The sequence below is a fragment of the Eulemur rufifrons genome, chromosome 30, assembly GCF_041146395.1.
Source record: "Eulemur rufifrons isolate Redbay chromosome 30, OSU_ERuf_1, whole genome shotgun sequence".
NCBI classification, from domain to species: domain Eukaryota; kingdom Metazoa; phylum Chordata; class Mammalia; order Primates; family Lemuridae; genus Eulemur; species Eulemur rufifrons.
In genome coordinates this window covers 70,941,160-70,956,388 of record NC_091012.1, presented here as the reverse complement: position 1 = coordinate 70,956,388, position 15,229 = coordinate 70,941,160, and the positions used below count along the sequence as shown (strand labels likewise).

The 15,229-nt window shown below is 36.0% G+C and overlaps 1 protein-coding gene across 1 annotated transcript in view; it reads left to right on the top strand.

The window, feature by feature from the left end:
* The window catches only part of DIAPH2 (diaphanous related formin 2), an 803,657-nt gene that overhangs the window by 597,728 nt on the left and 190,700 nt on the right, over positions 1–15,229 (top strand). The window contains exon 25 of the mRNA XM_069462797.1: positions 14,936–15,071. Within this exon, the coding sequence (XP_069318898.1) occupies positions 14,936–15,071 (136 nt within the window). The remainder of the gene's footprint in view (positions 1–14,935; positions 15,072–15,229) is intronic.

Here is a 15,229-nt window from a genome sequence, read left to right as displayed (position 1 = left end):
TTCTCAATCATGATTGAAAAAAATAGGATCTAAACTCTAGGCTCTAGAATACTCTTTCAACTGAAAGTAAGACAGTGCCCCAAGTGGATCTGGGAAGGAGACCAAAAGAGAAATAACACTCTAGTGTTTCTTTGGATGACTCCTAAGTGCCATTAGTGAAAGAGCCTTGTCGATAATGCTTGTTGCTGATTCCCCAGACTTGGATTAGTATGTGACAATATCTGGTAGAGAATGAATGAATGAATGAATGTTTTCTGCTTCTCAATGAAGACACAGTCACTGGGTATTATTAATCAGGCTACTTTTCTCTTAGCTTTATTTGCTTCCGTGGCCTCTTCTTCCTTTCCCTGTCCCGCCCATAACACAAAAGATAGATAAATTCTCAATGGTGATATCTCTACAGAGATTTCTAACACCTCATTAAAAAAAAAGAATTTTATTGGATGTGTATGTTCCCTCAGAAATAGGATCAAGACCAGTTAGGAATTAGTAAGATATAAATTCAGGGCATCAAGCAGGTAGCATACGGACAAGAACATGCACAAATTCACTAGAAAAAGATTCTTGATTTTTAGTGGGACAGTGGTAATCATGAATTAGCAGTATATGAAATGAGACTATTTTTTAAAGACCACAAATCACTGAGGTGTAGAGTCAAAGGAATTTTATACCTCTTGCTATCTTAATTGAAAGATAATGATATTGCCCTAAATATTTCGGCAACTCTTGTTTTGGATTTCCCTAAGAGTTATTCAGCATGTGCTTTAGATCTTTCCAGGGATACTCAATCTTTGCAATTTGAGGGTAGATTTGATTTTTGGAAATAGCCAAAGTGATATTGAGTCAAGTTTTATGAATAAGATATAAGATTAAAGTGGGTAACAAAATCTCCAGTCAAAATTATTGTGAATCTAAAATAATGACACTGATTTCATTTGATTCAGAGGTCAGTTCTGAAAGAAGAGTTTCAATCACAGAGTAATGGCCCTCACCAAAACAAGTTTATGGCTTCCCCAGGTGGCTATTTGACAGACAGGATTCAACAGATATATCGGAAGCAATCTTCGAACTTTACAGTTGCACTTCAAAATGTTACACAAGAAATGCTATACAATTTTAGGAGAATTAGAACATGAAAACCTGGTAGATACTGGAGAGCACATTTCTTAGTATTGTTTCCAGCTTTATCATCTTCTTGTTTGGGGAGGCATGTGAGGATGGAGAAGCCTATAATTTAAAAATAATGTCCAAAAAGTAGAGAAGACCCAAAAGAAAATCTAAACATACTAACTTTATAGAAAGAAGTCTCTGAGAAAATTGTTATTCTAGAAACTGGTATTGAGTGGCTTAATTTGGAGGCCAGATTTTCCCAAGGGCCTCTTCTACCCTATTCCTCTCCCCATCTGTTATTCTATAAACTAAGAAATTCACCTGCACTGCATTTGAGGATTAGCTTTACTTTTGTGGAACTTGGACGCTATAGTGGTTCCTGAGGACAAGCTACACCTCCATGAAGAATTTTTTAAGGAAGATATTGACCAGGTTTCTATTTTACAGAGGCCAATAGACAAGACAAAGGCTTTAAAAACTGACAGCTTTTAGTGAGACATAAGGAAGTATTTCCTTTTAGAAGTGATTAAGTATCAGAACAGGTTCCTGAGGGAGGTCATGGAACCCTACCCACAGGCAGAAGACTAGAGCAAGCATTTCTTGAGGGCCCTTCCTGTTCTGTCAGTCTATAATTCTACTTGTCAAGGTAATTTGATATTCTTATCCAAGTCTCCAAGGTGCTTTTCACCCTGCCTAAATTGGTCTCATCAAAAACCTATTGATTGCGCTGCCTCTTCCATCTTCTAAGATGGTGACAGCATTAAGGCAGTAAACTCAGGTCTCAGACCTGTAACATACTACTTGTTTTGTCATTTCCCTCCACCTATGCCTGCCCAAGACATTTTCCCATTAAAACATTGTATCAGTCACTTGAGAATTTCATTTTGTTCCTTTGGTTCAAAAAAAGGTTATAGATTAATTTCCTATAGTCACTTTAAGGGCTTTGTAGATTTTAATCAATAGAGGTCCATAGAGGCATGTTAAACTCAATTGTTACTCTTTCTCAAATGGAAAGAGGGCTACTCAAATACCTACTAAGAAAAATGTGTCTGCAGAAGCCTGCAGCATTTGAAAACCTTCTCCATGGTACAGATTGCAGATTAACTTCTATAGCTAATCAGAGTTCAGCATTCTAATGGACTGTGACGGGAGAGACAGTTTTTCCTCTGACTTCAGATCACATGTTTTTGCAGTTGTAAGGCAGATTTTAAAAGAAGGCCTTGGGGATCACAGCCAGCCTTCATTATCGGCGCATGACCGCTTTGTAACCAACTGCAAGTTTAATATCCAAGGATATTTGCACATAACAGTCTTTTTTCTTTCTTCTTGTTAATAATTTACCTTTGAGATTCTCTTCACGACCATGCTGGTGTGCAAAGATCTGTTTGTCTGTCAAACCTCCAGATATGTAATGCATGTGAAAGATACATTAATTTTTTACGTGTTTCCTAAGGAGGCTGAACAATAAGCTGGTTGTGCTGAATACAAGAGGGCTACTTCAGTGAACATGTACTTTAATTCACTTCAACTGGCTCCCTCACCAGGAGCAGATCAGTTTCCTCTATGAGTCTCCCCTCTGCCAAAAGGGAGTCATTTATACAAATAAACTCAAGGACCTTTTTGTATTAACCATCCAGCAGAACCTGAGAAGGTTTTGTCTTAAACCAAAAGATTACTAGAAAAGCTATATAGTACTAATGTTTGTGGATCCTGCAAATATCTCATTCAAAACAAAAACCTCATTTTCAAAATTAGAACATTTCTTTTAACCTTGGAGGCTCTATGTAAACACTAATCTCTACACAAGTGAATTTCCTCAGCAGAATATTGAGCTATGTCAGTGTGACAAATGTCACAGATATCAGGCCTCCGAAACACTAAGCATTGGCATTTTAAAGAAAATAAATGTAGATGTCAGTGAACCATAACCTATAGATGATGAGAAAGAAACTCACCATTTGAAGGTGGATAATGTTTTTTTCAAGGCTGCTGTGATTTTCCACAATAAAGAAATATGGGGTGTGTAGGGAACTGTGTGTAGAGATGTTCTCGGTAATTTAATGTTTTGAGAACTCCCAGACTGAAAACTATTATTATGTAAATCAACTAGCTCCAGCTGCTAATTCTTAGAAAATGTGAAGAGTATCTAAAGTTTAACTAGGTTTTGACCTTTTATGCTGTGAAGATAATAGCAGAGCAGAGCAAGCTAGGAGGTTTGTTAGGGGGTTATTTTGTTAAGGTGGTCAGGGCAGGCCCCTTTCATAAGGAGACATTTATGCAGAGACCTCATGGATATATTTGGGAGCAGAGGGAACGCAAGAGTAAAGGGGGGAGTAAAGGAGACCCCTGGGGCTAGAGGAGAATGGCTGAGAAGGAGATGAGGCCAGAGAATTAGTGAGGGGGTCAGATCAGGTAAGGCCTTATAGGCTATTGGAAACACTATATTTTTGCAGCTATGAATAGGAATAAATGAATTCTCTGTTAGAGAAAAAAAGGAGGGGGCAGAGATGAGGACAGAGTTTTAGGGGAAGGTGAAAATTAAAGGGTGGGAGAGGAAAATGTAGCCTAGAAAGGAGATGGAGAGAGAGCAAGCTCTAGGAAAGAAGGAACATAGTATCTCAGGAAGCAAAGAGGGGAGAAAATTTCTATTTTGTTTGACTTGGTTTAGCAGATTACCTGTGGCCCCTTATACATCTATGATTCATGCCATATTTACATAGGTTAATAAGCATGACTTTAATCCCTATCTAACTACAGTATCAATGCATTTGTTCAGTGTCCATTACTGAGGCACCGAACTACTTGAGCAAGCTAATCAAGGTTTCAATTACCCTAGTGAGGAGGAAAGTTACACCTCTCTGTTGCAATCGTAGTTGATTGGTTGATGAAGTATTTATGAGATCTTTCATAAGAGGAACTTTAAAGGTCACTTGTACCATAATAAGTGGAAATCTCTGGGAAAGAAAAAGTTTACTATATTAGAGTGCCGATAAAGTCTTCAGAGGTACTGACTCTCAGAGTCTAGTTGCTGCAGCTGAAAATTCTCTGCCCTGAGCATTTGTCATGACTCCTTCAATCCAATATGCCCTTTAAACACAGTGAAACTATAGAAAAGGAATATCTAATGTTGTTTGATGTTAATTAAAGAGTAGGTTTCCTTTCTTTCTTTAATGGAAAGCCTTAATTTGTCCTCAGCTGCAGTTGATAATTCTAATGAATCATTGCCACCATCTTATGTAGGTTTTTCTGTTACAATCTGGCTGTTCGATTCCTTCCTCAAATGCTGAAAAACTCATCTTGGCTCACGTTATATTTTCCCACTTGTAACCTACAGTGATCATCCTAAAATGGAAGTGAAAAAGATCTGGACGAATATATGAGTCCTGATTTACTTTTGTTATTGTTTAGGATTCTCACCCGCTTTTACTAACAAATAAGGACCTCAGCCTACATCAGGTAGTGGTAGCATACATTGGAACCTGTGTTTCCTAACAACTCTTTTCTCCTTGGTACCAGGCAACTGCAGCAAATTTCAAAAGTATCACTAGCAGCCAGAACAATTCAAGTAAAGAATGTGTTGTGCAACTATATGAAGCAGAATAAAAGAGAAAGAAGGAGAATTTTTTTTAACAAAGAACATTTTTGTAAAATGATGAAGCATTGTAGCATATAGAATTGGCTTTCCTTTTCATTGTCATGCTCAGGACATCTTTAAGACAGGGAAAGGAAACTGCTGCTATAACCCTTGTTCACTAATCTGGACAACCTCTTTCCATCAATACCGAATTTGTCTCCTGTTACGACTGGAATGAAATGAGAACCCTACCAACAAGCAAAAAGTGTCTACCAGTCATCTTATCTCATATTTGAAATCCCTCAGTGAAGGGTTTTCAGCAGAGCTAACAGCCTCCTATGGGGAAAGATGGGGAAAGTATAAGAAAGTGAGCACAGCCTGGGGTAGAGGACTGAGTGTGGATTAATTCTCCTGGCCCCTCAGTAAACCTTTAGGCAAACTAAGTGAATTCCTCATTCTGAGACAAATGCGCCCTAAAGAAACAAAACTCCTGTTTTCCAAATCAAATGGCCTTTTTTTGGACTGTGAACTTCATTTTCTCATGGAGGTGACAGAACTAACTTCAGTTGTTAAACAAAACAATAACTCCCCCTAATATCCTCTGCTTTCCCCCAGGAACTTTCATCCCTTGTTTTATGCCACAGTCAAGTAAGGTATGTTGAACCTTGAGTAAAATGATATGTGAATTTCTTTATTAGTCCATGTAAGGCTGGTGGCAGGCACCCCTCCCTTCCCTAATGAAAAAAGAAGAAGCCCCTCTTAAAGCCTCTTTACTTATCCCTTTCAACTCTGCTCGTCTTTCTTTCTCTGGCACCGGCCACTCCAAAAAACCTTACAGTCGAAATAGCAAATTAATCTGCAATCTCTATTTCTTTGTCAACTATGGTATCTTAACACCAAGAATTTTTCCCAAAAACATCCTGTCGTTCATTCTACCTATATCTTTTTTCTCATGACACAGAAAGACAAGTCCTATTGTCTGTTCAAAGTTGGTGGGTAAGAGAGGAGTGTGTATTTTTTGTTTCTTCATATTTACCTAATGTTGCAAGATTTCCATATCAAAAAGAATTCTTCCTTTTCTGGAGTGTGCATGCATGTATGTGGGCATGCTCCTGGGTTGCAGTATAGACCCTGAAATGCATGGGACATCAGTATTGCCCAAATGTGGAATAACATAATGATAATAACCACCCCATTTATTGAACACTTTTTATGTGCCAGGCACTGTACTTAATAGCTTTATATGCAGTTTATTATTAAATCACAAACCAACATTATGAAGTATAGGTGCAGTCATGCATCACTTAAGGACAGAGATACATTCTGAAAAAGGCATCGTTAGGCAATTTCATTGTTGTGTGAACCTCACAGTGCATTTCACAAACCTAGATGGTATAGCCTACTACACACCTGGGCTAAATGGTATAGCCTATCGCTCCTAGGCTACAAACCTGTACGGAGCCTTACTGTACTGAATACCGCTGGCCGTTGGAACTCAATGGTAACTATTTGTGTATCTAAACATAGAAAAGGTACAGTAAATATATTATAAAAGATAAAAAACAGTACACATGTATAGGGCACTTAACATGAATGGAGTTTACAGGATTGGAAATTGCTCTGAGTGAGTCAGTGAGAGAGTGGTGAGTGAATGTAAAGGTCTAGGACATTACTGTACACTGCTATAGACTTTTGTAAACACTGTACACTTAAGCTACACTGAATTTATAAAAGCTATTTTTCTTTCTTTAGTAATAAATTAACCTTAGCTTACCATAACTTTTTTACTTTACAAACCTTTAAATTTTTAAAAAAACTTTTTGACTCTTTTGTAAGAACACTTAGCTTAAACACACGGTACAGCTATACAAAGATATTTTCTTTATATCCTTATTCTATAAGCTTTTTCCTAATTCTAAATTTTTGAAGGACTTTTTCAACTTTTTTGTCAAAAACTAAGACACAAACACATTAGCCTAGGCCTACACAGGTCAGGATGATCAATATCACTGTCTTCCACCTCCATATCTTATCCCACTGAAAGGTCTTCAGGGGCAATGACATGCATGGAGCTACTGTCATCTCCTATGATACCAATGACTTCTGAAATACCTCCTGAAGGACCCGCCAGAGGCAGCTTTACAGTTAATTCTTTTTAGAAGTAGAAAGAGTACACTCCCTAAAATAATGATAAAAAATACTGTATAGTAAATACAGAAACCAGTAACATAGTCATTTATTATCAAGTATTACATGCTGTACATACTTATATGTGCTATACTTTTATAGTACTGGCAGCGCAGTAGATTTGTTTATACCAGCATCACCACAAACAGATGAGTAGTGCATTGCACTATGACATTAGGATGGCTATGATGTCACTAGGCCATAGGAATTTTTCGGCTCCGTTATAATCGTACGGAATCACTGTTGTCTATGCTGTCTGTTGTTGACCTAAAGGTTGCTATGTGGAACATGACTGTATTTCACAGATCAGGAAAAGGAGGGTTAGCACAGCTAAGTAACTGGCCCAAGGGGATAAAGCATCGTAGTCTCTAGAGGAACTGGAATTTAAACCGGATCTCTCAGTCCCTTCAGGCCATCCTGTGTTCACTAGGGTCTGCTGTTCCACTTAGAACTTTTGGATTATGGATCCCAACTTCAAATGAACAAAATAAAGAGACCACTTTCCCATTATTTTTACTCTGGGCATAAAATTACAAGTCAGGAGTTTTAAAACTTTAAAAACTTTAAAACTTTTAAACATCAACAGGATGCATAAAAAAATGAATCCTTAGAATTAGCATACTTATCTAGAAAAGATAGAAATTTATAGTATCTGTTTCAAGGGTTCTTGAATATAAATTTTAAGTGTTCTGTGTGATTTTTAAAAGAGGTGATTAAATGAAACAATTTAAAATTCTGAAGTGTCTGACATAAAACAGAAAGAAGTTTTAAAAAAACTCTAAAAGCATGATTTGAATTAAAGCTAAGAAAGAATCAGGTGCTAAGAGAGTTCAAGATAAAAAATATAGAGAGAATTTCACCTATTTTGTTGAGTTTTCATTAAAAATGATATCTCAGTGACTCATGTAGTACATAAAAAGGTTTTCAATATATAATAATATATACCAGGTTTCTTTATACTGTTGCCAGATCATTTGTCTCAGTATCATTTTTGAATCCTAACATCCCTGATGAATGAAGAAATACTCCTCAGTGTGATCGCAGTATGCCTCTGGCACTGGAGTTAGCAATTCGTTCACCAGGGCATTTCCAATTTACATTCTTTTGTGGTTATGTGACTCTACAGTCCATACAACTTCTGATACTGTAATGAATTGAAAGTCTTGCCAACTATATCCGCAGAGATAACCAGAATGATACACAACCAAACAGAGAAAATGAATAAATTTCTAGTTCTTTATTTCTTTTCTTGAATGCCAAGCAAGTGATATATGTGGATTTGTAAAATTTCCTTAGATGCCAGTAATATGGTACAGTTAAAAATCATATTCAGTAAGCTTAAGAAGTTAGACTTCATCAGGATGGTATATTTCCAGTCATAGATCATGTCCTTGAGACTTCCCAAAAAAAGAAGGAGGGGGTTCATGCAGAACAAACCATTGAAAAAAAATATGGTCATTTGTTTGTCAGTGACCAAATTCTTACTGTTTAAACTTTCAGATGTTTTATTATATATAATAATCACAGCTACCATATAGTGAGCATTTCTTCTGTACCAGGCATTGTCTTAAGGGTTGTATATGAGCATTATTTCACTTAATCTATTTAATAACCCTGTGCTCTCAGTAGTAGTATCTTTATCCTACAGATGTAGAAACTAGAACTCAGAGAGATGAACTAACTTGTTCAAGGTCACACACTTTTTAAGATAAATGATTGGATTTGAAAATAGATTTGTCTGACTCCAGGATCCACACTATTAATTGTTTGACTTCTCTCTCCCTGAAATATACCTTCAGGCTTCAGTGAGGTCACACTGCTTGTAAAGTGTTTTTGTTCTAAGCACTGGAATAGCAAGCCATTGGAGACAATGGAAGCCAGGAATTTTTGATGTGATTGTGGTAGTGGTGGGTTTTGTTTTCAAGTAGCAAGACAAGGTTGGAAGATGCTTGTTTCATGTAGTCCTGACATGAATGAGGCTGGCATCTGAGCTCCTTAGAATTTTCTGTACCAGTTTCATCCATTTCTTAAAGCTTAATTGGAATAAATGAGAGGTCTTAGCATTTACATGAGCTTTTCTTTTTTTTTTTTCGCATATGACATTTTTAGTCCATAGGTCTCATTTGTTAATTATGCACAGCAAGGGAAATAAGATTTTTAATTTATTCACATTTTTTAGCAAGGCAATAGAGATTTCAGGGAGAGATTTAAAATTAGGTTGGTGAATATTTTATAGTAAATTCTAGACACATTTTTTTGTTATATTTTACTCCTTTTGTACTTTTTACTGACTCTTGAAAAATAGATACGCCAGTAAAACTGAGACTTTTTTCTGTAAACATATTTCTTATCTTGTACAAGGTTACTACCAAAACACTTTTTCAATTAACATCCTTTTAACAGCACCATCCTGTATAATGACAGAATCTAATCAGTTGACATTTCCAACCCTGAGAAATAATGATTGATGCTTACTTGAGAATGATGCTTAAGCACTCATGAGTTAGTGTTTTAAAATGTTTAGTGAGGCTTGACAAGTATAAAGTATTGTTAATCACAGTCAATTATTTAAGGGATTTTTTTAACCCTTAAATTTACTCCTATTGCTTTTGTTCTTTTGAGTATTTGGTTTTCGTTTTGTAAGAATTAGGATAAGAATCCCTCAAAAGATTTCTCTCACCATCAGCTTTTACATTGTTAGGAGACTTAAACAATGTTTTGAAAACTAAAGATTGTTGATATAAAACCATCTTTAATATTTCTCTCTTAAAATTTTTTCTTAAGGAAAGAAAATTAAATAAGCATGCATTTCCTAATTTTCTAAAGCCAGAATCTCATAGTAAAAACACCAAGAGGAATATGGTGTTCTTTTCAGCAGGAGGCCTTCATGAAAGCAGAACTAGTGACAGCAGGACCAGAATCTTACTCCACAGCCTGGAGTAATACGTGCCTGTATAGATGTTTTCATTTATTTTCATTAATGCCAAACCACAGAAATAATTTTTTTGTTCGGTTTGGCTTCTTTACGATTACACATGCCATTACAAATTATGTGATTGTTTTGTAGTTAAATCTATTTTTGAAACATTTAAGCTGTAAACTGATGGACCTATTACTTGGTGTGTTTTATCTTTTACTAGATCTATATTCATATTGTTTTAGTAGTGCCCATTAAAAGGTTCCCTCTCATACAGAAATTTAACCTATTGCCTTATTTTCTTCTGTTCAAAATTATATCGGTTTTATTTTTATGTAAACTTTTTCTATTTCTGTATTTTCAAGAAATAATAAAGAAATACACCACGAATGCTACAGAAATAGCATGATTCAAGTCCATGGACAGCATAATGCCTATCAGTAATCTATATCAACATTTCTGTTTTCAAAGTATAGTTTAGATGTGGGCATTTTTTTGATAATCATTTCTACTGTCTTTATTAGATGATCTTAACCTATCAAAAGATACTTATAAAAAATCAACACTTGAGACTGAGCAAGGAGCCCTCTGAAGGGCCTGTTGGGCCCCCAAGCACAGAAATAAAGGGAAAACCTTGGAAGTTCCAGGACACCTGGCTAGCCTTGAAAGTGAATGGGCAACCTGGTGAGAGCAATGGCCCTCCAAGGAAGCCAAAGTCATGAGGTGTTTTGGTTCCCTATGGAAACTAAAAGGTGGCATATTAACATATGTTTCTGAGTTGTTTTGCAGAAACCCCTGCCGGATGGAATATGCAGATAATGGGGAACTGAGAAAGTAACTCTGACCTCCATTGTTTGTTGTTACATTCATCTTAACATTCCTTTCCCCCACCCCCCACTTCAGGATATCTGGCCTTTTTGGGCCAGGCTTACCCCTGCCTTTAAAAACCCTTTAAGACATCTGGGAGTTTGAGTTTTAAGTGTTAACTGCTTGCTCTCCTTGAATGACAATAAACCCTGCAAATAAAAATATCTCTTTCTGCCGCTGCAACTCTTGGCCCGGGTATCTGTCCTTACTGTGCCAAGTGACTGGACACTAGTTTGGTTCAATAACAACACAGCCTTGGAAATAGGAATGCCAGATGTACCAAATAAAAATATTGTACGCCCAGTTAAAGTTGAATTTCAGATAAACTGCGAATAATTGTTTAGTATCGAAGTATCCCAAATAGTAAATGCATTTTTTTCTGTGTAAGTTTGTCCCAAATATTGTATGGGACATATTTATACTAACAAAATTACTCATGGTTTATCTGAAACTCAAAGTTAACTGAGCATCCTGTATTTTATTTGGCAGCTCTACTTGGGAGGCATCATGGTAGTGTAAGCGAATGTAGGTGGGGATGCCAGCCAACCCTAGGTGGCTTTGGTACTTAAGTAGTTATGTAGCCTTGAGCATGTCATCTAACCTACCTGAAGGTAAGTTTCTGCAAGGGTTGTTTTTAAATAAAGATTACAAATTACGTATTTGAAATTAGAAATTATATATTTAAAATATCTTGTACATAATAGATTTCCATTAAAGAGTAGCTATTATTATCAGAACAAGGAAAAAATACCAGTTGTCCTCCAACCCCCATCTTAATAAGCTTGTAGTTAAAATCCCTAATGACAGCTCTCAGCAGCTAAACAACCTAATAGATTGATAATATAAGAGTCTACCCAGATCTTAGTGATTGTTTATCACATTAGAGATTTGACCAGTAATAAAACATACACAATCATTACCCTCCCTTCTCTTCTCTGCTACTTGCCTCCTCTCATGTCACTTACCAAAGATCATATAGTTTATTAGTATCAGGGCCTGAATATGTGATGCCTTTTCACATTGTCTTCCCCCCTCCCTGAATTACAATTTTACTTTAATCCTGCCTTTCTAGGACATCTATTTTTTAATGTTATTAATTTTTATTGAGATATAATCTACATGTCATAAAACTTGTCATTTTAATGTATACAATTCAGTGATTTTTAGTATACTCACAAGGTTGTGCAACCGTCACTGCTCTCTAATTCTAGAACATTTTCATCATCCCCTAGAAGAAACCCCATGTTCATTAGCAGTTATTTCTCATTTTACCCTCCCTCATTCCCCTTATAACCACTAATCTACTTTCTGCCTCTGTGGATTTGATAAGGAAAACCCCCATCTATTACTTAGCACAGCAGCCACCTGAGACCCCCACCCCTCACGGAAGACCCGCATCAGCATAATACTAACCTAACACCTGGCACATTAGCATATTACTAACCTAACACCTGACACATCAGCATAACACTAAACCTATTACCTGGTGCAGAAACTAACCTAACCTGTTACCTGGCAGGCATTAGTCACCTGAGACCCCTTCCCCTGGATGACCCCAACTTAATAAAAATGGGAAAAATTGGGTAGACGGGGCTCAGAATTTGGTGGCGAGACCCCCTCTGAGCCCCTGCCGGCAAATAAACCTTGATTCTCCGACTCTCCGTGTGCCGCTCGGTTTGTCCTCGGAACCACTTGCTGTAACACTTGCTGTAACAGATTTGCCTATTCTGGACATTACAAATAAATGGAGCCACACAATATGTGACCTTCTGTGTCTGGCTTCTTTCACTTAGCATAATGTTTTTGAGGTTCATCCATGTTTTAGCATGTATCAGTACTTCATTCTGTTTCATTCTTTTTATGGTTGAATAATATTCTATTGTGTGAATATATATCATATTTTGTTTATCCATTTATCCATTGATGGACATTTGGGTTATATATACTTTTTGGCTCTTAGAAATGATACTACTGTGAACATTCTTGTACAAGTTTTTGTATGAACATATATTTTGTTTTCTCTTGGGTATATACCTAGGAATGGAATTGTTGGGCCAGATGGTAACTATAGCATTTTGAGGGATTGCCAAACTATTTTCCAAAATGGACACCATTTTACATTCATACCAGCAATGCACAAGGGTTCCAATTTCTCCACATCTTTACTTATTATATGGTTTTTTTTTTAATTATAGCCATCCTAGTGGGTGTGAAGTGGTTTTGATTTGCATTTCCCTAGCAATTAATGATGTTGAGCATCTTCATCTTTTCATGTGCTTATTGGTCATATGTTTATCTTCTTTGGAAAAATATCTATTCAAAACCTTTGCCCATTTTAATTGGGTTATTTGTCTTTTTATTGTTGAGTTGTGAGTTCTTGATATATTCTTATCAGATATATGATTTGCAAATATTTTCTCCCATTCTGTGGATCTCTTTACTTTATTGACAGTGTTTTTTGATGAGCGGTTTTAATTTTGATGAAGTCTTAATAATCTATTTTTTGTTGTTGTTGCTTGTTCTTTTGGTGTCACTTTCACATTGTCTTTTCTTCCCTGAAGAATAAAACAAACACTAAACTAGAAGTGAAAAGACATGGATTCTGTTTCGAACTTTGCTGTTATATAAATGTGTGACCATAGGCAAGTATTTAAACTTATTTGGAACTCAGTTTCCACATCTGTAAAGGAAGCCTGGTTTAGCAGAGTAGGTATTATGTAATTTTTTTGTGAATAAATTATCTTTATGAAACCCCTTAAGTTAGTAGTTCTCAACCTGGGGCAATTTTGCCCTCCAGGTAACATTTGGCAATCTCTGGAGATATTTTTGGTTTTCACAACTGGAGAGGGTTGCTACTAGCATCTAGTGGGTAGAGGCCAGGGATGCTGTTAATCATCCCACAGTGCATAGGACAGCCCCCACAACAGAGAGTTATCTAGCCCCAAATGACACTAGTGCCGAGGTTGAGAAACCTAGCTCTAAAATTATGATTCTGCTATGCCAGTTTATTTTAAATTGTAGTCTTTGAGTTTTTCTGCAGTAGCCAGGTAGTTTTGTGCTCTTAACCTATTGCTAGGGGTATTAGCCTGACAAGGACAGTAGAAAGGGGAGGTACCAATGAAGGTAAAATCATTTAGATTTTGTAGGAGGAAGTCAATTCTTGCAAGTCCAGAGATTTTGGGAAGTGTTTTCAGGGCTATTTTAAACTCTTGTGTCTTTTAACATGAAGAAAAAAATATTTCAATATAAACTCCTCCAGGCAAAGCCTTGTAGATGTATTCTTGTAATTGAGTCTTTTTCTTTAGGCTTTTTGAAACGAGATAGTTTCCGTGAAATAGTTTGTACATGCTATGAAGTATATCTAATCAATCATAATAGGAAAAAAACAGAGCAACTTGATGGAAGGAACTTGCAGTTGATATGTCTCTGCATTAGTGACTTGTCTGAGCTCAAAGGAAGTTGATATTCTTATTACCAGGTGATCACTTTAATGCAACTTTCTCTAATACCATCTACTGGCATGTACTCATTCACTTGAGTTCCACAAACAATCTATCCAAAATAAAACAGAGAGTAGTTTGAAATATGTTTCCCATTTCTAAATATCTTGGCATGTATATGTCGTCAGAGATAAATTGATTAAAAGCCTATAGTGTTTTTGAGGAAATAGTAATATTAAACTTGTAGGTATGCCTTTTCTGTGATAATATTGCTGATAGTTTCATACCATGCATCATTAGATGGAATCATTGTCACTAGCACCACAACCTCCATCACTATCATTGAGTAAAATTTCTTGATTATAATAAAGCAGGCTCTCTTCTAAGTACTTTATATATGTATCTCATTTTTCCTCATGAAAATCCTATGAGGTAGTTTTTTTTTTAATCTCAATTTTGCAGATAACAGAAAAATACGTAATAAAGGGGTAAAATACTTGCTTAGCCATGTTTCCATATTAAGCCTTTTCTTGTGTATCAAAACTATTTCATATTTCAACAATGGAGAAAGTATATTTACTGTTAAATCTGTAACATTGATGTTCCTAATTTTCTGGCACTCCACGTAATGGCAATTGAAGACTGAGTTATTTCTAAATTTTTTCAAGAAAAGATGTCTTATGATTAATTATTTATCTCTCTCAAAAGTATATACATACACCTTGAGACTGCTGTAATACCTTCCCATCTCTGCATAGTCACATAATTTTTAAAACTGTGTGACTTCTTCATTATATAAGTAATGGAAAGGTTTTTGTTTGACTTTATTTATATGTACAGGAAGCAGTGAAAGAAAACAATAAGAGAAGAGAAATGGAAGAGAAGACCAGGAGGGCAAAGCTTGCAAAAGAGAAAGCTGAACAAGAGAAGATGGAACGCCAGAAGAAAAAGAAACAACTCATTGATATAAACAAAGGTATGAAAGTATTTCCAATTTTTCAAAAGATGAATAAAGTACAAAGTAACTACTTATTTATTTTTTGATTATAAAATAAATAATTGTATTCTTGGTGGAAAATTCACAGTATTATTACTTACTTGTGTCAGATTTCTCTCGTGATACTATCTATTTTT